At 40.5% G+C, this 24,197-nt stretch overlaps 1 protein-coding gene and 1 long non-coding RNA gene across 3 annotated transcripts in view; both read left to right on the top strand.

Annotated features, from left to right (window-relative positions):
* The window catches only part of si:dkey-178k16.1 (protein 4.1), a 68,535-nt gene that overhangs the window by 8,785 nt on the left and 35,553 nt on the right, over positions 1-24,197 (top strand). For both annotated transcript variants that reach the window (XM_061681687.1, XM_061681679.1), the window contains exons 2-4: positions 17,759-17,835; positions 18,029-18,178; positions 23,141-23,245. In XM_061681687.1, coding sequence (XP_061537671.1) covers positions 17,776-17,835; positions 18,029-18,178; positions 23,141-23,245 — 315 coding nt within the window. In that variant the 5' untranslated portion in view covers positions 17,759-17,775. The remainder of the gene's footprint in view (positions 1-17,758; positions 17,836-18,028; positions 18,179-23,140; positions 23,246-24,197) is intronic.
* LOC133407427 (uncharacterized) lies at positions 4,488-8,271 on the top strand. The gene is made up of 2 exons (XR_009769166.1): positions 4,488-4,586; positions 7,889-8,271. It is a non-coding gene; the product is annotated as an uncharacterized LOC133407427 (long non-coding RNA).

Below are 24,197 nucleotides of genomic sequence, written 5' to 3'. Positions count from 1 at the left end.
TTACGTTTTTTGTTGGAGGGTGAGGATTTTTTTTTGTTCCCCCTTGTGATTCTTTTGACTAATGCGATTTGTACCCTGGAGCATTTTATAATCCAGAAAATACAGTACTATACTAGATAAACTGTATTTTCCAAACTATACGTCACACTGTTTCGCAGGTCCTGTGATTTATATAGAGGACAGACTTTCTGACTGGTGACTTATGTTCTGGAGTGCTCCGGAAAATACAGTACATGTGTTTGTGAATGTATGCATATGTGTTAATGTCGTCTATGTGTCTCAGATGACCCCATGCCCAGAAGCTTTCAAGCCGAGGCACCAGAAGTCATCCTTCACATCTTTGACAAGTACCAAACGCCCGACAAAGTTTGTGTGTTACCTTGAGCTCCGTGATTCCTAATTCTTTCCCTCGATATTTTGTTATATATTTAGACATTCTTTTGTGTATCTTTTATTTTTTTTTAATTGTTTTTTGTCAGCGGCACGGTGGGCGACTGGTTAGAGCGTCAGCCTCACAGTTCTGAGGACCCGGGTTCAATCCCTGGCCCCGCCTGTGTGGAGTTTGCATGTTCTCCCCGTGCCTGCGTGGGTTTTCTCCAGGCACTCCGGTTTCCTCCCACATCCCAAAAACATGCATTAATTGGAGACTCTAAATTGTCCATAGGCATGATTGTGAGTGCGAATGGTTGTTTGTTTCTATGTGCCCTGCGATTGGCTGGCAACCAGTTCAGGGTGTACCCCGCCTCCTGCCCGATGACAGCTGGGATAGGCTCCAGCACGTCTGTGACCGTAGTGAGGAGAAGCGGCTCAGAAAATGGATGGATGGATGGATGTTTTTTGTCACCTGTTCTGTAGCTTGCTGACGCAGACTCCAGCACAGCACTCCTGCAGCAATATCCAATGGACAGAATGCCAGTCTTTACTCATGTTATTTCTATGGGTGGGACAAAATTAAACTAATTAATTAGAGGTTTTGTAATCAATTAATCTCGATTCATCACATTTGAATCGTTTAACAATATTTGTCCTAAAAACCAACATTTAATTTAAATGGATTTTAGTGGATGACTGAATCAAATAATTAACACAGACAGGAATTGTTGACTCTGGAAAAATGCCTCTAATTACATTTCAAAACAAAATGTTATAAAAACTAATGGAAAATAAAACCTGGCCAAAATTAAACAGACTTAAGGTTAAAGTGTCATTTTAGAACAGTTGTTTTTTTATTAGAACCGTGTTGCCTTTAAAGGTCAAATGACAAAGATGTTATGGGGTCAGTTAAAATTCATATTTGCATTGTTTATATGTTATGTGATACATGCACGTAACTTCCAGCGAGTTTTCAACCATAGTTTAGCTAAAAATGAGGTTTTTATGATGCATATTGAGCCCTCCCCAAACATAACTGATGCTCAAGACACCGGGATGCTCTATCCACCACAAGGCCTACCAGAAGTGACGTTGCAATTGCCAAACACAGCGCGCTACACACTATACGCAATGGCGAGCAACGTGTTAGAATATGAGGAGGAGGAGGATTCCGACGTACAGGAGCACCCAACTGAACTTGTCATCGTAAAACCGTACATGTTTGAGCCGATCAGGAGGTCGGAACAGTGACGACGACGAGCAGCCAAGTAGCAGCTGTACAACAGAAAAAGAGACTGGCTACTGGCTCGATGTGACGGAGGTCAAAAGCATGTCTTTTTATACAGTTATGGCTTGATCCCAGGGGTACCAATATTATTTAGCACGACTATACATATATATTCGTATATGTTTCAGTGACACGGCACAGGCTTTTACATAGTATGCAGTATTCCTATATATTGTGTGTCCTTCGCTCGAGTAGTGCCGTACAAAGTCTTTGCCGTGTCTGTCGGCTTGTCATATAGGCAAATGTACTGAAAAGTACTGCGTGGGTCTTTTTTTCCTACTCCCCAGTGCATAGTAATCATAATAGAGTCGTAGGTATATACAAGGAAATCCTCACCTCTTGTCTGCACCGCTTCACCGCGGCACCGTGGCGGCTGTGAGATTTAGTTCTCTTGCTGGCGGTTGACATCCCGATGGCCGTAGGAAAAATGGTTGGCACCGCAGTTGGTTTCAGCCTCTTCCTCTGTATCCAATGCTTTCTGCTCAGTCTTTCTCAAAACACGCAAAGTGATCAGCACAGTTTGGAATGCTTGCTAGGCACCCATAGCTGACCATGTTTCTTCCCCTGTCGATTGACTTTCCCTATCCACTGGTCACGTATTCCCTTTTCACTTGGAAAGCCAAAAAAACCTCTTGCCACTGCCTGAACCATTTGTACAACCAAATGCCATACAATAAACCATCATGACATCGCTAAATCATACGACAAGATATACAAGGACGGGAACGACAGCATGGAGCAATAGGGCACAACGCCGAATGAACAGGCTGTTTGGGTGGTGTGACGTCGCAGTGCCGGATAGAGCCTAAGACCGGAAGGCGCTAGATGCAAAAAGCAGAAGACACATTCTGCATCATATTTATTGATTTAACTACTGTATGTCTGCTATATAATCACTTCGAAATGGCAGATGTGGTTTGTATTTTCTGGACCGCTTATCCTCTCTGGGGTCACGGGCGTGCTGGAGCCTATCCCAGCTATCTTATCAAGAAATTTTTTAAAATCTTTGTATACTCAATACTCCAACCACTTTAAATGGTTTTTGCGTGGCAGTTGAAAAGTTAGATAACATGTTGGAGTATTGAAGTGCTTGGTGGTATGAAAACTCTTTTTTGCACAATTTGCACAAAACCACGCTTATCAAGGCGATCATCGGGTGGGTTTTCTTTTTTTTTTTTTTTTTAATTAAATTTGCCTCCCATCAGTCCTCGTAATGCTGTTTGAGCCAAGTCCTCCATTTTGGTAGCTAAGCTGTGACTTGTGCGTCGGTGTAATCGCACTGACAAAGGTTTCACGTTTGGAACACAAAATGTGATTAAAATCTGTTAATCTTTTTCACTATTTAATTTTTTGTAATTAATTAATCAGAATTAATGTGTTGAAGTCCCACCCCTAGTTATTTCTCTCTGTGTTCAGAGGTTTTACGTAGGAATTTAAAACATATAAGTGGAATCCTTAGCTTGATGCAAGTTGATCTACACTATTTTGTCTAATTCAACTACAATGCTTGCTCATTTCAGCTTGTGATGTTATGCATGGGGCTATCAGGAACTAATACCGCTAGACGCCTCATACACTATATTGGTACCTATCGTTTCCTTTGCGTCAAGCACAATTAACTGTGCAAGCATGAATGTGGATTGACAGTCCAATTTGCCAAGCCACAATTCAAGGGGCAGCACTCAGTTTTGGAAGTGAATGCCTTCTTTCAGTTTTATGAATAGTTACATATTTCTATTAGATTCTGTTGTCAGGTGCACAAGTACGTCTCAGAAGGGAGGATCAGGGAGGTTTGGTCATGAAACAGCACCCATACTAAGGATTCACTGCTTGTCAAAGAGTTAGCAGTAGCTATTTGGGATAACCTTGGCTAACAGGAGTCTGACGGGGATGGTGTGCCCCACCACTAACACTTTCAGATAGCCTCTGACTCAATATAAACTGCATTCACTTAAAGGTATGTGGATACTCTGACTATTATTATTACATTATTATTAACATTATTATTACAGCCTACTGCAGTGAAAAATACTAATCCATTGGTCGATGCTTGAAATACTACGCTACTCTACTGACGTTGCAAGGAGACAGTTTCCCTCAATCACTGAGTGATTTCAGTGGAAAAGTATGGAATTTGATTTAATAACCCGCCTCTCGCCCGAAGAGAGCTGGGATAGGCTCCAGCACGCCTGCGGCCCTAGTGAGGATAAGCGGTACAGAAAATGGATGGATGGATGGAAATTTCCAGGTCTGGAAAAGTATGGAAAATGGAAGCTATTATAGTATAGAAACATAGTCATCTTTCCAAACAAAAACTCTTTTCTAAAAAAAACTGTTTTATATATATATATATACTAGACTTTACACCAATTTTATTGGCCTGATCGATATCGGCCGATAATTAGCATTTTATGCTGATCGGCTTTAATGTCATAATTCGCCGATCCGATCAATGACATCATTGATCGGCTCCGCAAAAGACTCTGCATCGCCATCCTGCACAGTATATTAGAATTCAAAAGTTAGTTTATTTTTAGCCTTGTCGTGTGTCTTTTGACATAGTACTGTAAATATCTGACGGCTAATAAAGTTATTAAAAAAACAACAAAAAAAACATGTCGGCGGTGTGGAACAGATGACACGTCTTAGACAGAAAACACGTAATGCCCGGATCAGACTACAAGACAAATTTGCTCTTTCACGATTGCACTGTCAGACTACTGAAATAAAATCTTGTATTGTATTCCGATGAATCGTTTTTTATGATCATTAGGCTTTATCTTGTCAACTCAAATGCGACCGGATACACTCGTTACCATGGCGACAACAACAAGAGTGGATTATAAGGACTAAATGGAGAAAAACGTCTGTTGGTGGTCACCGGTGCTCAGGACAGGAGAGGACGTTCGTTTAAGGCTTGCTTGACGTATGTTCGCGTACCTTTAATACGATACGGCTCGCAAGCAGGCAACAAACATGTTATGTAGCCTAGCAAGCTAGTGCTAGCACTAACGGTTGTACGTAAACATGCCGCCATTCTGTCGAATCATGCTCTAAAGTTTGGGTGTGGGTGAAGTAATTTAATTACAGTAAAGTAATTTAATTACAGTAAATTCGCACCCATTATTTCTGTCACGTTGTAATGTTGGTTTGACCTGACTGATTAGAATACACGATCTGACGAGAGCAGTGATTTCCAACCTTTATGGCACCAAGGAACATATTTTGCAATTGTAAAATCTCACTGCACACCAACAAACAAACATGTCACAAAAAGTGGATACATTAATTACCGTTTGTACTTCCTGCCATCGAATAGAAGACCATTCATTTGTGCTGTTTGTCACTACGCCTCACTGGCATAAATAGATGGACAAAGATACATTATTTATTGTAAATGTAATTTTTTAAGCAATTAAGTGCACAAGTATATGTAGTAAATGAACAGGTCAATTAAATAGACACATTGCTCCATCTTGTGATCGGATCGGTGATCGGTTATCGTTTTTTTAAACTCGGTGATCGGTGATCGGCCCCTGATCGTGTAAAGCCTAATGTATACAGACAGACCCTTTCCAAAAAATTTTAATATCATGGAAAAGTTAATTTATTTCCAGAATTCCATTCAAAAAGTTAAACTTTCACAGATTATAGATTCAGGGCCCACAGTTTAAACAATTTCAAGTATTTATTTGTTAATTTTTGCATTATTTGGGCTTTCAGCTCATAAAACCCACGAAATCAGGAATTCAAAAAGTTAGAATATTGTGAAGAAAGCAGTCCAATTTTTGCAGGCCATAAATGTTTTCAACTGAGTGTCAGACACGAATCACCTACTAAACTCAAGGCACTTGCACAGGTTTCCTCAGGTTCCATTCAATTTCTTCAGTTTGGTTCAATTGTTTCAGTTGGATTCAATATGGGGAAGACTGCAGACTTGACAACTGGCCAGAAGACCATCATTGATACCCTCCATAGGATTGGTAAGCCACAAAGGTTCATAGCTAAGTAGGCTGGCTGGTCACAGAGTGCTGTGTCCAAGCATATCAATGGAAAGTCTAGCGGAAGGACAAAATGTGGCAGGAGAAGATGCACACGAAACAAGATGCACAAGCAAAAGAGATGACCGTGGGCTTCAGCGGATTATCAAACAGAGAAGATTCAAGAATCTAGCAGAGATCCAGAAAGAGTGGAACGAGAGGGGAGTCACAGCTTCAAAAAATACCACATTCAGATCATCCAGGAGCTGGGCTACAACTATCGGGTTCCTCGGGTCAAGCCACTTCTGAGCCTGAGCCAACGTAGGAAGCGTCTCAACTGGGCCAAGGAGAAGAAGGACTGGACTGTTGGCCAGTGGTCCAAGGTCCTCTTTTCCGATGAAAGTAAAGTGTACCTTTCATTTGGGAATCAAGGTCCAAGGGTTTGGAGGAAGACGAGTGAAGAACAGAACCCAAGCTGCTCGATATCCAGTGTGAAATATCCACAGTCAGTCATGATTTGGGGTGCAATGTCCCGTGGTAAACTCTGCTGTCTTAAATCCAAGATCACAGTCTACCAGAATGTTTTAGAGGACTTCAGAATTCCTTCTGCTGAGGATCTGTATGGAGATGCAGATTTCATCTTCCAGCAGGATCTGACCCCTGCCCATACCGCCAGAAGCACCAAAACCTGGTTTATGCCCATGCCATTACAGTGCTTGAATGGCCCTAATGATGTAAAAATAAACAAAGAAATACTTGAAATTGTTTAAATTGTGGGCCCTGAATCTATAATTTATGAAAGTTTAACTTTTTGAATGGAATTATGGAAATAAATAAACCTTTCCATTATAAAGGGTCTGTGTGTGTGTATATATATATATATATATATATATATATATATATATATATATATATATACACACCTATATATATGTATGTGTATATGTATATATATATACTGTAGATTGATTTGTTTTTTATTAAGGCGCTTGGAAGTGCAGCTACAATGTTTGCGTAAGAGCACATACTATTTATACCATGGTCTTGATGAATACTCAATTCTAATTCCATCGGTGTACATTATCAGCTGATATAATATGTACCCTTCTCACATCTCAAGTACTTCCTATCAAATCATCATTACATTGCCCCAAATTCATGCGCAGCACCCTTAGCCATTAGATTATACTAGCAAATATAGCAACCTGACACAGTCAGATTTGCTGATAAGTAAATGTAAAGTACTTTGCAAAAAGAAATGAGCAAATTTAAGACAATAATGAGTGATTAATCATTTACTTTATTTGGTGATTACAACACCTTGGATGACTGGGATGCTGCTGAGAAATTGAGTGAAAAAAATTAAGAGACAGAAGCAGCACAAGGAGTCAATGCCGTAAGAGTTCACTCAACCCACAGAGGAGAAGGATGAAATCAACGCAAAGAAAACAAAATAAGCGATTAAAATGCTGAGACACTTTCTGGCACAAAAACTGACAAATACGAACTCAAAACTGCTGTGGATGTTTTGAATGACACCCTGCTACAATTTTATGCCTCCGTCAAGTCAAATGTGTAATAATAAAAACTGATTTTATCGTCATAGCTGGTAATTTGACACTGTCAAAATATATTTTCTGGATTACTGAATAGCTTTTACATTCCCTTAGAAAGTTATGGTATTGGAATGAGTTTTCATAGTCAAGCCCTCAGGTATTGCAGGGGAAAAAAACATCTATTTATTCAAATGTCACAAAGTATTTGCAATTTGGGTGTGGAAAAAGTATGGAATTTTGAAAACTAATGTGTAGGAAGCCAGACTTTTACCATCTTGGGTTGACTGGGGCAGAGTAGGTTAATTATAACTCAAAATCAGAGATTTTCAAATCATTTCAAAATCAGAGATTCACACTGGAGGCCAATTCTGATTATTTTGCCCAATGTGACATGTATATGATTATTTTTTTCATATCAATGTAAACAGTACAATTTCAATAGTTTTCAAACCTGACCCGGGCTTCCTTAGTAATAAATGAATAAAAAATAAATAAAGTGGCTAATTATCCAAATGCAACAGCAGTATGGACGATCAGGTCACGCTCGTCAAACCTGCGTCTTCAAAAGGCAAAACAGTTTCAACAAAACTGACGCACGAAAAGCAATGGCGGATGAAGGAGCAGAAAACAGTTACAAAAACAGTGCTGAAAATAGTTACAAAATACACTCATTGTGTATTTGTCTTTTTCAGCTTCCTACAAAGAGTGGCTCCAGGACAAAATAATGGACAATGCAGCAGTGGTTGCTCGAGTCGGGAAATGCGGCTGGTACATCATGGAAAAGATCATCATCATAAACTAAAAAATGGACTCTCAGTCAGAGGTTTGCAACCTCTTAGTGTCCCCCGTGACATGTAAAACCCCTACGATATGTTAATTGTTATTTAATGCTGTTATTTTTAATGTTGTTGTATCAGTTTTGTTTGATAAATTTAATCTGCCTTGTTAAATAACGTACTGAAGTAATACTACCTAATTGTTACCAGATATGTATTATAAGTATTAATAAATGTGTAGCCTAAATACGATTATTTTTTTAAATAAATAATTGTTGTCATGGACAAGTGCAATAGTCTCCAACTAGTTCAAAAATGGTTTTTTTGTGTTTATATTACTATCAAGATGGGATGTTGGTCAATGCTGGCTGACAGATAACTATACCAGTTGGGCATTCTGGTCTTGGAGGTGTCACCAGCTACCAGCAGGCTGGAGCCCTGCTGGTAGTTGGTGACCAGCAAGGCCAAGACCAACACCAAAACTCAACAAAAACAGCATATGCTGGTTTTGCTGTTTTTCACCTCTGCTGTTCTATGCTGAATTTTTTTTCTCCCTGTTATAAGCAAAGCCCGGGTGTATCTGTTTCCTTCAGGAAAAGGTACCAGGCAACTTCCTGTTCGGTATCTTAGTAACCAGTGCCAAATGTGGTCAAGCTTGCAAGGCCCGCCATCTTGCGTGCTTTCCCCGTGGGAGGCACCGTGAAAACCAAGGGCAGTGTGTAAGCTGTAAGAGCAATTATATTTTCACTAGAACATAAAAATCTGAGTAGGCACAGAAGTCTTAACAAAAAACAAATAATCAAATACAGCAAGACAAGACAGCTAGGAAACACGCAAGGAGATGATTGGTTGGCACACAAGGAGAATAGAGAATACAACCAATGTCCAGTGCAATGTCAGAGAAACAGAAAGAAAAGCACACAAAAGAAGGAAAATTATTCAAAACATTGTCAACAGTCTGTCCACATCATCCCCAAAAGAGAAGTATAAACTGGCTCCATGTGTGAACTCTCCTTGAGTGAAGGCTTCACTACTTCCACATTTTTCTACTTCTTCCACAGAGCCCAGCTTCCTCCTGGTTGCATTCTCCCAGGGAGGATGATGTTGCAGCCTCACTGCTTCAGTAGTTGAATCATTTATCGCTGTTGCTCTGGGATGTGAATTGCAGCAGACTGAAGCTGTGCTATGCAATCTGTCTCCAACAATGCACAGTGCCAAAGGTCTGAAGCATGTGTGTGTCTATGTGTGAGTGTGTGTGCTTTCTCCCTTGGACAAGGACATCTTGCCACTCTCTTTCACCCAACCCCCACCCATCATCTTGTACTGGTTTTCCAGAGCCACCCTCAGCTCAATTAGGATTGATGGGCTCGCTGGATGCACCATTAGGAGACCAGCACTGATTTCTAAACTAAGAGATGGGAGGAAAGGCATGATGGCAATGATCATTGTAGCTTGTGCAGTGATTGGTTAATAAACAGATTGTGTGGAGAGGTCAGTGACGATACACCAATTTATTTCTTACACAGCATACAGTTTTTCCTCTTAGATACAGGACACGCAAACGTACGGTCACGCAAATGTCATGGAAAGCTGTCCATGACTTAAGACAAAATGCATGTTTGTCATAGTATGTGCATACTCTCCATTTATTTATTTATTTTAACTGTAATTCCTCAAACAGTGGAGCAAGCATTTTTAATTCATTATTCAATGCAGAAAGTACCAGGGGTCTATTTGAAAGAGGCTGTCATTTTTGCAAATGCAAGTGTGGTTACACTCGCTACTGTCCGCTGATTGGTTGATGGAAAATTGTTTCTTCAATGTTAAAAATGGGACAGGAAAGTGTAGGCGCCTCACAGAAGGCAAGTGAAAAGGCTGTAGTGAAGTCATTCCAGTTTGTACAGCTGCAGGACTGTAAGACCACGCTGATTTGTACTTTGTTTCATATTGTTGCTGTTGGGGGAAATCCTCACATCTTCAAAATCAATACTTTTTCCATCCATCCATCCATTTTCTGTACCGCTTATCCTCACTAGGGTCGCGGGCCTGCTTGAGCCTATCAAAGCCATCTTCGGGTGAGAGATGGGGACACCCTGAACTGGTCGACAGCCAATCACAGGGCACATATAAACAAACAACCATTCGCACTCACATTCACACCTACGGGCAATTTAGAGTCTTCAATCAACCTACCATGCATGTTTTTGGGATGTGGGAGGAAACCGGAGTGCTCAGAGAAAACCCACGCAGGCACGGGGAGAACATGCCAACTCCACACAGGTGGGGCCGGGGATTGAACCCCGGTTTTCAGAACTGTGAGGCAGACGCTCTAACCAGTCAGTCACCGTGCCGCCGGTCGCTGTATTTTTATTACTATTACTATGGTTACCAGGTCCCTGACTGGCAACCATTATCCCTGTACCGTGTTCGTGTGTGGTGGGGTTTCGTGCATGAGAGGGTGACAAGTGGGGGTGAAGCGAGACAGTGACGGGGCAATGATGACCCGCCACCGTCACCCCTACTCAGGCCAACCCGCTCCCCAAAGGATGTGCGAATGTATCTGGTGCATTAATTGTACTTTTCTATTTCTGTACTCACACCTTTCGTCAGTGCCCCAAATCCTGGCGTACTGCTTGAGGACTAACCAACAGAGCCAACTTATTTGTCGTTTTTGTGCAGTGTGTATGCCCCATACCTATTGAGCATGTGCTCACCTCAGGCAGTGCTGACAGCTATAACTTTACTCTATTTAATCGGCACAATGTTAAGACACCGTTGAATACAAACAGATGTGACCCTTTGGCTCAGAGGTGTGTTGATTTGGAGTTTCCACGCCCAAGTGACAAACCATTCACTAGTGATGTTACAAATTATGCCGAGGCTTCGAAGGGTGTGTCGAGAACTCCAGGAAGTCAGTCATGAAGTCACCGATGATGTATGAAGACTGTTTTGAGAAGTGGTTCACATGTTGGTGTGTTCTTCCACCATCGGGCCAAATCTCACTTGTTTTGTCACACCCACAGCTATACTTCCTTCACATAGTACCTTACTCAAGGGCACCTCAACACTACTCAGGAAGCAGACTAGCATCTTTCCAGCAATGAGTTGCTTTTTTGTTTTTTTGTCAGAAACAGATATTGAGCTGTGACTCTCCAATGCCAAACCTCAAGTCCTTGCAGACCATGACTGCCCAAGTTGACAAATAATCATTTTAAAGCTTGCATACAGCCAACTGTAATTCATGAGTTAGAGCGTATATGTCAAACTCAGGCCCGGGGCCAAATTTACCCCATGTTGTAATTATATTTGGCCCGCAAGACCATATCAAATATGCATTAGAGCAAGCCCGCCAGTATATAGCACATGTGCCTCGAATATTACAAATCCCAGAATGCTTTGCTAGTGTGTTGGCCCATCAGTCTCGACCGGCGAGCGCCCCTTCCCTTTCTGTTCAGAATCAGAATCATCTTTATTTGCCAAGTATGTCCAAAAAAAACACACAAGGAATTTGTCTCCGGTAGTTGGAGCCGCTCTAGTACGACAACAGACAGTCAATTGACAGAGAACACTTTGAGACATAAAGACATTGACAAAAAACAGTCACTGAGCAATAAAGGGTGAATAGTTATCTGGTAATCTGTTGCTGCTATGCTACCAGTCTCCTCAGGCAAATTTACACTTCCCCTTCCCAAAAATGGCCAAATGAACGATGGAAAACAGTTAACTTCCAAGACAGGTGGGAGGCAGATCATCTGTTCACTAAAGTAAAAGACAGACCTGTTTGTCGTGTGCGGAGCAACGTGGCTATAACAAAGAATATAACATGATTGAATTAATGTTTTTTTTTAAATGCCCTTTATTAACTCTTAGGCAGGGACTGTCAATAGTTTGAAGTTTGGCTTTTTGGGGTTGTTTTGCTGTTGGCCTTTGAAGAAAGATTTACATAAAAAAGAAAGGTAGTTGAAGATTGATAAATAGAAAATAGAGAGACAGACGAATTCATGTTATCTATTTAAATACAAAACAACAAACAAATACCACTGATGTATTTTATCGCAAATTTGATTTCTCGTGTTTATAATATTAAAATTTGTTTATTCCAGATTCAGTGTTTAAGCAAAATTTAAGTTTGTTGTCATATGATAAACTTTAACGCTACATTTCTGCAGAGAAGGGAAAGATGCACATCACAGTGATTTTTCATTAAATATTGAGTTTAGCCCGGGACGTTGTCCCAGTTTTTAATTTTGGCCTACCGTGAATTTTAGTTTGACACCCCTGTGTTAGTGCCTCCTGGTTATCGTCAGCTCAAAATTAAGCTGGAAATCATATTCATTTGATCGCATTTAAAAATTGCACTAATCTGATTTCATTTGGGCGGCACGGTTGACGACTGGTTAGAGCGTCAGCCTCACAGTTCTGAGGTGCGGGGTTCAATCCCCGTCCCCGCCTGTGTGGAGTTTGCATGTTCTCCCCGTGCCTGCGTGGGTTTTCTCCGGGCACTCCGGTTTCCTCCCACATCCCAAAAACATGCATTAATTGGAGACTCTAAATTGCCCGTAGGCATGACTGAGAGTGCGAATGGTTGTTTGTTCCTATGTGCCCTGCGATTGGCTGGCAACCAGTTCAGAGTGTATCCCGCCTCCTGCCCGATGACAGCTGGGATAGGCTCCAGCACGCCCGCGACCCTAGTGAGGAGAAGCGGCTCAGAAAATGGATGGATGATTTCATTTGATGTAGCCTAATGGAAAATAAACATTTGTGATTAAATCATACTGTATTTGTTTGTCAACCAAAATGATAACTGAAAAACATTGTTTATTTTGTCATGCATTTGTATTATTGATTAAAATGTGATTATTACAATGCAAAATAAGCCTTTAATATTTTTTTTTTTTTCCAATTGAGTCCCACAACAAATTCAAATGATCAAAGTCAAATTCAAACAAGGCCCAACAGTACACCATCTTGCATACATTGTAAACCCAGATTTGTACTGAACTCAAACAGACGAGTATATATAATTTAAATGTATCTAATTTGTTGACATTACTTGTTAATTGAGATTAAACTGAACTTTGTCATGTGGAATTATTGGAATTGTGTTTTAAGTCCAATCAACAGTTTTTACTCAAACCAACTGATTTTGTATTACTAATTTACCAAAAATGCATTTGATTAAATTGTACTTTTTGTAATTATGTGTTTGAGTTTAAACGATGCAGGTACTGTACATTAGGCCACGCACCCGCCCATACACAGATCTGCCAAAAATCTAGTTTAAGCCAGTTTTGACAAAGTGGCATCAATCAATGAGATCGGATTTTGAATTTTGTGAGACGGAGCACACTCTTAGACATTTCTATGAACTACTTTTTTTACCACATACTGCACCTGACAGGGAAATATTTCAAAGTGATTGTACAGTAGTGGTGGTCCTGTACCGAATGGTCCCCAGTGCGATGCCTCGCAGGTTACCTGAGTTAATAAACGCTACTTATCCGGGTTTATAGTGTAGCATTGCATGGTAAACAAAAGTTACATTCAGCTGGCCAGGATAAAACAAAATAGTAAAAATATGAATATAAAGAGAATCTCATCAAAGTTGCTAATGAGATTCAATACATCAACTTTAACATTTTACTGGTTTTAGTCTATGGTAGGTAAAATAATAGAAACAATTCTCAGTATGATGTGGTGCAGTTCCACACCACCGCAAACTATAACCAGAGAAATAAACCTTCAGGACCACTTTTGAATATTTTAACGAGGTTTTTTTTCTTCATACAGTTCTTTTATGGCATCTTATTATATTGTACAGTACATTCTGTATATACATACCTGGTTTCAAACAAAGACTGTTTTGACTGCAGCATAGCTTTGCAACAACTTTGATTCTTATAACAAAACAGAGCGAGAGAAGCTGCAGAATCTTGTTTTTTTTTTTTGTTTTTTTTTACATGGACAGTCTGGTTACAAAGACGACAGCACAACATAAGCCACATTTAAATACGATAGTGGGGGTTGCTTGAGCGGATGATGGTGCTGTTTTTAGTTTTGACAGGATCTGCCAAAAGCTATCAGCTCAGTTCTACCTCTTTACTTGATTAGAAGGAGGCTGCGCTGTGATCTGAGAGATGTGAAATAGAACAATCAGCAGAATCAGAAAGCAGAAAGTGGCGGGCTTATTTTTAGGTTTCCGCTGGCAGGTTTGGAGGGACAGTGTTTGGTGACAGGTCTTAAGAACATCACCCATTGTTTCCCTCAGTTATTCAGTCATTCCAAAATCAGGAGTTCTGCCTCACTTGAAATTGGGATTTCTTCACAGTTTTTCTTTTTTCTTTTTTTTTTTTTTTTTTTTTTGCGTCCCCTTGTGGAAGAAAAAAAACCCAAACACTTGTTGCTGATAGCACAATGCACCACAACTTGCACACAAGCATTGAGAGACATTCTCAAGTTGTGTCTCCTCTGCACTGATATCTTTTTGTGACATTTCTGTTGGACACATATTTCCTGCCAACTCGTTGAAACAAAGTGGGATATCTGAAATATACTCATTGAGAGATGCTATTAAAAAAATATAATGAGCGCAAGCATGGTTAATAGACTCCCCATCAGCTTTGGTATTTATCATATATGTGCTGCCTTTGGTCGAGGAAAACTGTTCAGGGGATCACATTTTACGTCCTTTTGTTGGATTCCAGTTTGACATATGTTTCCACTTTAGTGTGTGTGGTTTCAGAGTCTTGCAGTTGGACTCACACCAGCTCGTGGTGCTCAGTGTAATGATTCCTGGGGGAGATATCACTGAGGTTGAGAGCAAACCCAGGGTCTATTGGAAGGCCTGACCAAATCCCAAGTGACACCGAACAGGAAATCTTTCGCTGAACTACTAACAGCAGAACATGAACCTTGATGCCATTGCAGCATTTTGTAGTGATTATTTCCACAATGTTGGGCGCTACTATGGCTACAAAGGGTACGGACCTGTACTCTATATTCACATCCATCTTCAGTAGGGAGCCCTGGTATCCAATTCTTATGTTTGTATAGGGCATGGTAAAGTATATATACTTTATCAAGTGTAAGAGCATTTGGTCCAGCCCACCACCAACAAATAATTCTGCAGATAAACTGTTATAGAAAACTCAAAAACATTAAACCCACAAAGTTCCAAAAAAACAAAAGATTTGTTTCAATTGTTGCATCATATTTTTCATATATAATAGCACATCTGCCTCACAGGTCTGATTCAAATACGGCCTCACCTGTGTGGAGTTTGCATGTTCTCCCCGTGCCTGCGTGGTAGGCCTACATCCTCCCACATCCCAAAAACATGCATGGTAGGTTAATTGAAGACTCTAAATTGCCCGTAGATTTGAATGTGAGTGCGAATGGTTGTTTGTCTATATGCGCCCTGCGATTGGCTGGCAACCAGTTCAGGGTGTACCCCGCCTCCCGCCCGAAGTCAGCTGACATAGGCGCCAGCAGACCCGCAACCCTAGTGAGGATAAGCGGTACCGAAAATGGATGGATGGCTGAATAAGACTGCTGAGGATTTAGGAAAAAGGTTCCCCTCCCTTGGTATTAACTTCACTTCATGGTAAAGTAATTAGGTTTTCTCTTGTTAGGCTTCTGATATGGCATTAACTGCATGCAGCGGAGCATAAAAAACAATTAGTTGCTGAATTTATCGTTGAGTGTTTGATGAATTGGATCTTGAGGCCAGGGAAGCAACTGATAGCTCAGTTTTTACTGTGATGCTGTTTTTTGTTTTTTTTTCAACTCAGGCTACGCTGTTTACCTTTTCAGTTGCTTAACTAAAAGACAGAACCTTCTATCCAATCTCTATCCAAGTATTTCTTTCTTTTAATTTCTAAACAGCTTCTTCTTCTCCCATTGGGAGTCATCACAGTGAACCACCCTCTTAGCGTAAAAATTGTTGTTCATCTGGGCTTTGGACCAGTACTGGAGATTTTTGCCACTAAACATCTGACATGTTGGGATGTTAAGTCTTCCATGCAGTCCAAGAGCTCATTTACTGTCTTCCAATTTTAACCACAGAAAATACAATCGTAAAGATATTTATTAATCTGTGTGTGAATGAGGCATAAGTGGAAAGCACTTTCAGTGTGGTTGATGTGGAAAAGTGCCATGGAAAACTCGCCCATTTACCCCCCCACTCACATATCTGGCAAATAAGCATTGTGTTAAGATAAACAGATTTGGGATTCTGAGCAGTATCTTTCCTAACTGAGGCGAATGGACTGCAAAGCATCCCGTTTATCAACATGAGTTCGACCATCAGTGTCTCAGCAATACTGAAGAAAGATCTTGCAGAAATGGTAAATTACTTGTTTCAGCTGTTAGCTTTGTGACTAACTGCAATGCAAAAGCTAAAACAGAGAAAACAGTTGAGGAAGAGAAGCAACTAACAAGGCAATGAATCCAGTGCTTTAATTGTTTGTTTGTTGACATATGAATATCAACAAGGTTTCGAATTAACATCCTACGAGTGCTAAGAATGGCACAACTGTAGTACACAAAGATTTAATCTCTTTAGGATTCTTGAAAAGCAGAGCTCCACGTTGTAAGAAATCAAAATTGAATAAAAAGAAGAAAGATCAATAATAGAATAATTGTAGAAGATAACATGTCTTTTTGGTCTTTATATTTATCTTGCATAGGTAAGTCCAGAAGTGATGTCGAAGGGGTACAGTCGTGCCTAAGTGAATCAAACTATATCATTGTTGATTGGTCACCATTAGAGTGAGCTGAACCATACAATTCTACTGCCTCTTAGTGATGTCTTCAATTGTAGTGTTCCTGACCCTTACAAGGGGGGGGGGGGGGGGGGGGGTCATTCCAAAAAACAAAAACAAAAAAAGCAGCCAACTTGGAAAATGGAATACCGAATAATAATTAATAATTCCCTTTAATTTTCAACGGAGTGTGAAATGTTGCACATATATTTACAGAGAATTTCAATGCTTCTTTTTAGTGACATGCAATATTTGTACTATGTGCCAATTCACACACCGCAGTTCAAAAGAATAGTTCCAGTGTTATCTTGGGCAAGTTCAGCTGACATATGAAGAAAATGTTAAAACTCTGACCCTGTGCTCTCTTTTTAGAGCAAAGCCACTGACTGACTCGGGGTTTTATCTCAGATAATTCGTTTCTCTTTGCCATGACGCCTAATGTGAATTTCAGCTCTTTAGAGAAAGAGCACAGATAGGGTTTGACCAGAGTGGAGGGCTCACCTTCAAATGACATGAAAGTCTCATCCGTCACCAGTATATTGCATTATTGCTTTTATGTCCATCACCCACCTTGTTGTCATTCTCTTCATAACCCCTTTTACTTGTGTTCTATCAGCTCTCTTCATAACCTCCCTCCACATCTTTAGATAACCAGCCCCTTCCTACGTCCTTCCCTCTATCTGGGTTGTCTGCTGCGAGGCTGGCCTGCTGATAGATTTTACGCTATCTGCTTGAGAAGACAGGATACTGTAGCCTGCACTCTGCACTCCTCTTTCTCAGTTTCAACATCCTTTCTGTGCATATAAAGCCTACTGGATGTGAATGGCAGCTGAGATTAATAGAGCATGCCATGACTCAATTAATGTGAGGATAGCAACAGAATGAGCGAGTTTTGTTAAAACAATCAGGACTTTTTTTTGCCATAGTTGACATTTAGGGCCAATAATTATTCCAGCCGCACTGTTCTTTTGAGCAAGCAGGATAAGACTTGATGTGAAATGACTGTGTTTATGTGTGCTTGCAGGTCTTTAATCTGTTTCTATGACAACAGAGAAGGCTTTGGCAGAGGAAATGGAGGGTGACTCCAGGGGAACCAATCAGGTGGGTGTACTGGGGAAGTCGCAGCAACTCATTTTACTCGGGCATCTCAATCATTCTGCCCACCTCGACGAAGCATCTTTAGATCGTACTCCAGTGCTTCAACCAATTGGACAATTAATCATGTAGTGTGACCAGCAAACACATCTGAATAAGAATAGTAGGACAAAGAGACAATCTGACTTTCTCTGTCCAGGTTCCAGAGGACCACCGTGATGCGGATGAAAGCTCGGACAAGACTCCGAGCAAGTCTTCCAAATCGCCCCAGAAGAGCAACAAGAGGCCCAAGACCGTCCCTGTTAAAGTCAGTTTGCTTGACGGCTCCGACTACGAGACTGCCGTTGAGGTACGCTGTTCTATTCTGTGGCCAAGGATCCATTCACATGGTAGACTGTAATTACGTGTTGGAGCGAAGTAAGAGTGGAACTTTTCGGAGTTGCACTTATTCACCCTGTCATTTGTTGACATCTGAACCATTAATAAAATGGACCAGACTATTGCGGGTGACCCCAGTGGTGACCAATTCGATGAGCATAAAGAGCCAAAAGAACATCCTACGTTTTTCTGAGTTTAATTGGAACATGTTCACTTCACATCACATCAGTCATCCTTCTCAATATTAAATGATGCTCCATTTTGAAGCAGAGAAGTCTGGCATAGTAATCCTAATCCGATAATTGTTTGTACTTTGCTTTATGGTTTTCATGACGCCGTCTTTGTGGTTCCCACAGTGGTGATGGCAGGCAGCTAATGGAAATACAAGTCATGTCAGAGCTTGGGCTGGCTACCAATATGCCTGAAAATGTACTAATCACACTGAGAGAAAATTCTGTTTTCTTTGGAAATGTTTAACAGTCAACTGTTTGTTGACCCATACATACTGCTTCAATGCACTATGGGATGATGGGAGTGAGACATTGCAATAGTGTTGTAAATAGTTAATAGTAAATAGTTAATAGTAAATAGTCTCTTTCTCTCTCTGTCTCTCTCTCTCTCTCTCTCTCTCTCTCTCTCTCTTTCTCTCTCTCTCTCTCTCTCTCTCTCTCTCTAACCAGTAGCCGACTGGTTCGAGCATCTGCCTCACAGTTCTGAGGACTGGGGTTCAATCCCTGGCTCCGCCTGTGTGGAGTTTGCGTGTTCTCCCTGTGCCTGCGTGGGTTTTCTCCGGGCACTCCGGTTTCCTCCCACATCCCAAAAACATGCGTGGTAGATTAATTGACAACTCTAAATTGCCTGTAGGTGTGAGTGTCAATGGTTGTTTGTTTGTATGTGCCCCGCGATTGGCTGGCAACCAGTTCAGGGTGTACCCCGCGTCCTGCCCGATGATAGCTGGGATAGGCTCCAGCACGCCCGCGACCCTAGTGAGGAGAAACGGCTCAGAAAATGGATGGATGGATGGATATATATATATATATATATATATATATATATATATAGTCTATGCTCTCAAAGGATCAGCCTAGCGGATGGAAGGAGGATCTTCCCACACGTGTTTTTTTTTTCAACTTGAAACTGCGTTACATTTGTCTCAAAAATAAATGCGCGTTCCAGCATATCCACAAATGCACCTCCAACAATTCACAAGCAAAATTGACTATTTATAAATGATAAGTAATGATAAATACACACACAACATTAAAAAAAAAAAAACACGTGTCAATCACGGATATATTTGTGGATTTGAAAAACACGTGTGAATGGCGGATATATTTGTGGATTTGAAAAATATGCGCAAATAATTTTGAGACGTAATTCTCCCCATAGGAGTCCTAAAGCTTTAGAACTGGGTTTGTAACCATCTCTGTTCTTGAATTTCTTTAGATCGTGGCATTTTGTTGCAGCTTTTTGAGATGTTTTGGTCAATTTCATTTTGTCAGACAGGTTCTATTCAAGTGATTTCTTGATTGAACAGGTCTGGACAAGGTAATCAAGATTGGGTGTGGTCAGAAAATTTAACTGAGCTTTCCAAAAAAATTTAATAGCCACAATTCATGATTTCATGACAAGGGGGACAATTACTTAATTAAGGCCCGGTAGCTTTGAATAATCCCCAACCCCCAATAAATAAAAGCACCATTTAAAAACTGCATTTTATGTTTACTTGGGTTATCTTTGTCTCATGTTTACATTTGTTTGATGATCTTAAACATTAAATTGGAGAAACTATACAAAAGAAAGTTGACACACTCTATACAGTATACTGTATTTTCAGTACATAAATACATACATACATGTATGCATGAATACATCCATCCATACATACATGCATACATACCAGTACATACAGTACAAAGCACATTACACACACAATTACAACCTAGATGAATTAGTAGTAATGAGTAATTCTTGTACTGTACTTCTAAAAAATAACATCCGTATATGTATTATGCATTGTTTTAGGTAATTTTATAATTTCACCCCATCCATCACTTGCTGCCTGCTCACATGCGCGCACATCCATTCCTTCATGGCACCTGGCCCACGACATAAGAGGTATTTGCACTTTGACAAGAAATCCATAGAGGGCATTTGACAGATGAGCATGTTGATGACGTTTGACCGGAGAGAAAATAGAATGTGAGGGCGAGAAAGGGGGAGGAAACAATAAAGATAGGCAGGGGGAGGAGGTGCAGAGACATACAGTATAGTAGTAGAAGTGAGTCACTGTTCAGACACAATGATGAATGCTGTAAAGTCCCAACTGTAATTCCAGTCATAAAGTGCACTGAGCAAGCAGCTTTGAAGCTAAAAACACAGAAGAGAAGTCTTAGCCTACCATTGAGGTTTGCTTGGTAAATAGGATATTGATCGAGCCACACAGTCAAAGCAGGGATTCCATTACCTTTGTACTGGGTTCAAGCTTCCACAGGAACTATTTTTTGTTGTTGTTTTCAAATTAGTCATAGATTTCACAATGTTTTTTTTTTAAAATCTTATCGTTTTGAGCCAATTATTGTACCTGTGTTTGAATGAGGAGAACTTTGGTTGAACTTTTCTGTTCAGCTCATGAAATGCTAAATGATCGTTTCTTCACCTCGACTGGTTAACCACATTTCAGTGTTAATGTTTCATGATGCTGTTTTAGATGTCCCTTCTATGTCCGGTGGGTTTTGAGCCTGAAACATGTATTACCATAGAAACAACCAAAAACAATGCAAAATTGGTTTCTTCAGATCAGTTTAAAAATGTATTTCTATTCTATTTATTTCAAACAAATTAGAAAGAAGGTGGAAAAAATAAGCCACTTTATTCACATGCGTTTTCAGTCTCCACACTCATTTCATTTAACAAAAAAAGGATTAACTTTTGCTCTCTGAACACATGTACCATTAAGGGTCAGATTGTTACAAGTAACATTTTAGAGTAGTTTATTATTTTTTGTTAAAAAAAGGCATCAAAGCCACGTTGATGGGACACTGCTGATTTACTGCTGTTGCCATGGCGACCCGGTATCCTCTTAGTTTAGTGGTCTGTAATACTGGTGGATCAGCCAGGACACACCTTATGCGTTAAGCACATGTTGTCGCTGTTAAGTGATCCAAAAATGTTTCTTGATTATTTTTTTTCCCTTTAATTTAATACTGGATAATTTAGCTTTTTTTCATTTCATGTTCATTTAAATAGGTATACAACCACAGACGATTGAGGAAAAAAATCTCTAATGTACAGCATCACAACATTTGTAGCTAATGCAAATTTCCAATGCCTTTCCCTAGAAGATATTTTTGAACAGTCATTAAAAAATTATTGAAATATAGTCACAATAGAAATACAGGTATTGTATACGTATTTAAAAACAAAAGGACACAAACACATGCACCATTCCCCCACCGTACCTCTATGTGCCTGAGTCTTAGTTAGCCATTTTATCAATTTAGATTTAAAAAGTTCATGATTGTATTGTTTCTAGTTGAGTGGGCAGCTCATTCCATGTCTTTGCTCCCCGAACTGTAAAAGATGTCTGGCCAAAGGAGGTTTTTCTATAGGATATTTTGCAGTTCTCTGCAGCTGTATTTCTTGAGCCATACAAGTTTTTACTTCAGTAGTAGGTGCGAGAACATATTTTGGAACTGCTGTTCTGTTTTTTTTTTTAAATAATAATTTTGCATTTAGCACGAGTTAATAGTGCTGTAATACTGACTCCTCGGTTAGAGCGGCATATTTATTCATTCATTAATCTTCCGTACCGCTTATCCTCACTAGGGTCGCAGGCATACTGGAGCATATCCCAGCTGACTCCAGGCAAGAACTGGTTGCCAGCCAATCGCAGGGCACATATAAAGAAACAACCATTTGCACTCGCATTCACACCTACGGGCAGTTTAGAGTCTTCAATTTACCTACCATGCGTGTTTTGGGGATGTGGGAGGAAACCGGAGTACCCGGAGAAAACCCACGCAGGCACGGTGAGAATATGCAAACTCCACACAGGCAGGGCTGGGTTTGAATCCGGGTCCTCAGAACTGTGAGGCAGACGTGCTAACCAGTCGTCACCGTGCACTGCATATTTACTGCTGTCAAATTGTCGCTTCAAAATAATGACATTTTAAAACTGCTGGGGAAGCCCAAGAGCAATGAAGCCCATACTTCACTGCTGCTTTGATTCAAAATATAAGACACACATTTTCAGCTTCTTTTTCATTGTATTCACTGCTTTAGTCTTTTCGTACCAAAGAGAGAAGGATGGAGTGGGAGAGGGCACAAGGGACCAAGTACTTCTGTTTCTATGGTAACAGCTGCTTGGTTGCTTTGTCACCATAGGAGCTGGATTGCCCAAGGAGATGCATTTGTGTGTGTGCGTGCGTGCGTGCGTGTGTGTGTGTGTGTGTGTGTGTGTGTGTGCACCCAACAGCGCGCCTGTTTTCACCCCCCAAGGGATGCAGTAATAAAAGGTGTGGCCTGTTGTTTCGCCACTGATGTGTGTTTCCTCGCTTGGACCCATACAGCGTCAGTCTTCCCACTCAACAGGGGGCTGTCGTTGCTTGGGACTTTTATGGTTTTAAGCATTGGTTTTTACTCCTTTGTGTTGTGAGATGTCAACGATGACTAAAAATCTGTAAATGACAATCTTATATTTAAATTTGACGTATTGAGAAACAACCATTCGACAAAGTGGGGACCATCTTATATTTTTTATGGGTGTTACTGTTACCTAGTGGATATTTCACAGACTGTTTACTCCCTTTTTAGTTTATTTTTTGCCATAAGATAATCATATTTAGCCAGTTGCATCTGCATTGCATCACCTACCCACTCACTGTGTGTTATTGTACAGTTATTTATAGCTATGTGTGTGTGTGTTTGATAGAAATTTGCCAAAGGCCAAACACTGCTGGACATGGTGTGTGGCCATCTGAACCTACTGGAGAGGGACTACTTTGGCTTGACGTTCCACGACCCCGACAACGCCAAGGTCTCGCCATCACATTCATGCACAATTTTGGAAAGATTTGGAAAGACTTGCCTAGCGCATTTCCCTCACGATCAATAGGTTCTCCATTTGAATCTTGACTCTGTTTGCTCTGGCTTCCTCCCACATTCCAAAAACATCCAATTTAGGTTAATTGAAGACTTTAAATTATCCAAAAGTGTGAAAGTAAATGTTAACGGTTGTCTTTCTCACTATGTGCCTTGCAATTAAATAACCAACAGTCTGGGTGTGCCCCACCTCTCGCCCAAAGTCAGCTGGGATAGGCTGCAGCTCACCCACAACCCTGAACAGAGGGTAGAAAATTCAGTATATGAATTTTAGGACTATGCAATACTACAATTTGTGTGAGCTTATAAATGATTTGTTGTTGTTGTAAATTATGTTGTTCTGGAGTCGTTAACTAAATAAACAAAAAACAATTTATTTGTTTGTTGTTAATCTGTCAATGCTGTGAAACACATGCCCTCACCCTAAACCAGGGCTTTCCAAACCCATCCATCCATCCGTCCATCCATCCATCCAGCCAGCCAGCCAGCCAGCCGGCCCATTTCCTGTCACGTTTGTCCTCATTTGGGTTGCAGTTAACCTGGAGCCTATCCGAGCTGATTTTGAGCGAGACGCAAGGTATACCCTTGACTGGTCACCAGTCAATCGCAGGGCACATACTGTATAGACAAACAACCAATCTTATGTGTCACTCACATTCATACTTATGATCTCAAATTAACCTAACATGCATATTTTTGGAATGTGGGAGGAAGCTGGACTACCCGGAGAAAACCCACGCAAGACCACAGAGAACCTGAAATTTGAACTAAATCTACTGTAATGAGGCAGTGCTTGAGATTGCAATATATTTTTGTGACAGCAAACATTGGTATGTGTACTAAGATGTTAACATGATTGATTATGCATGGCATAGTCTATAAAATAG

The sequence above is a fragment of the Phycodurus eques genome, chromosome 1, assembly GCF_024500275.1.
Source record: "Phycodurus eques isolate BA_2022a chromosome 1, UOR_Pequ_1.1, whole genome shotgun sequence".
In the NCBI taxonomy this organism is placed as follows: Eukaryota; Metazoa; Chordata; class Actinopteri; order Syngnathiformes; family Syngnathidae; genus Phycodurus; species Phycodurus eques.
Note: the sequence above shows the minus strand (reverse complement) of the source record. Positions and strands in the feature narration are given on the sequence as shown.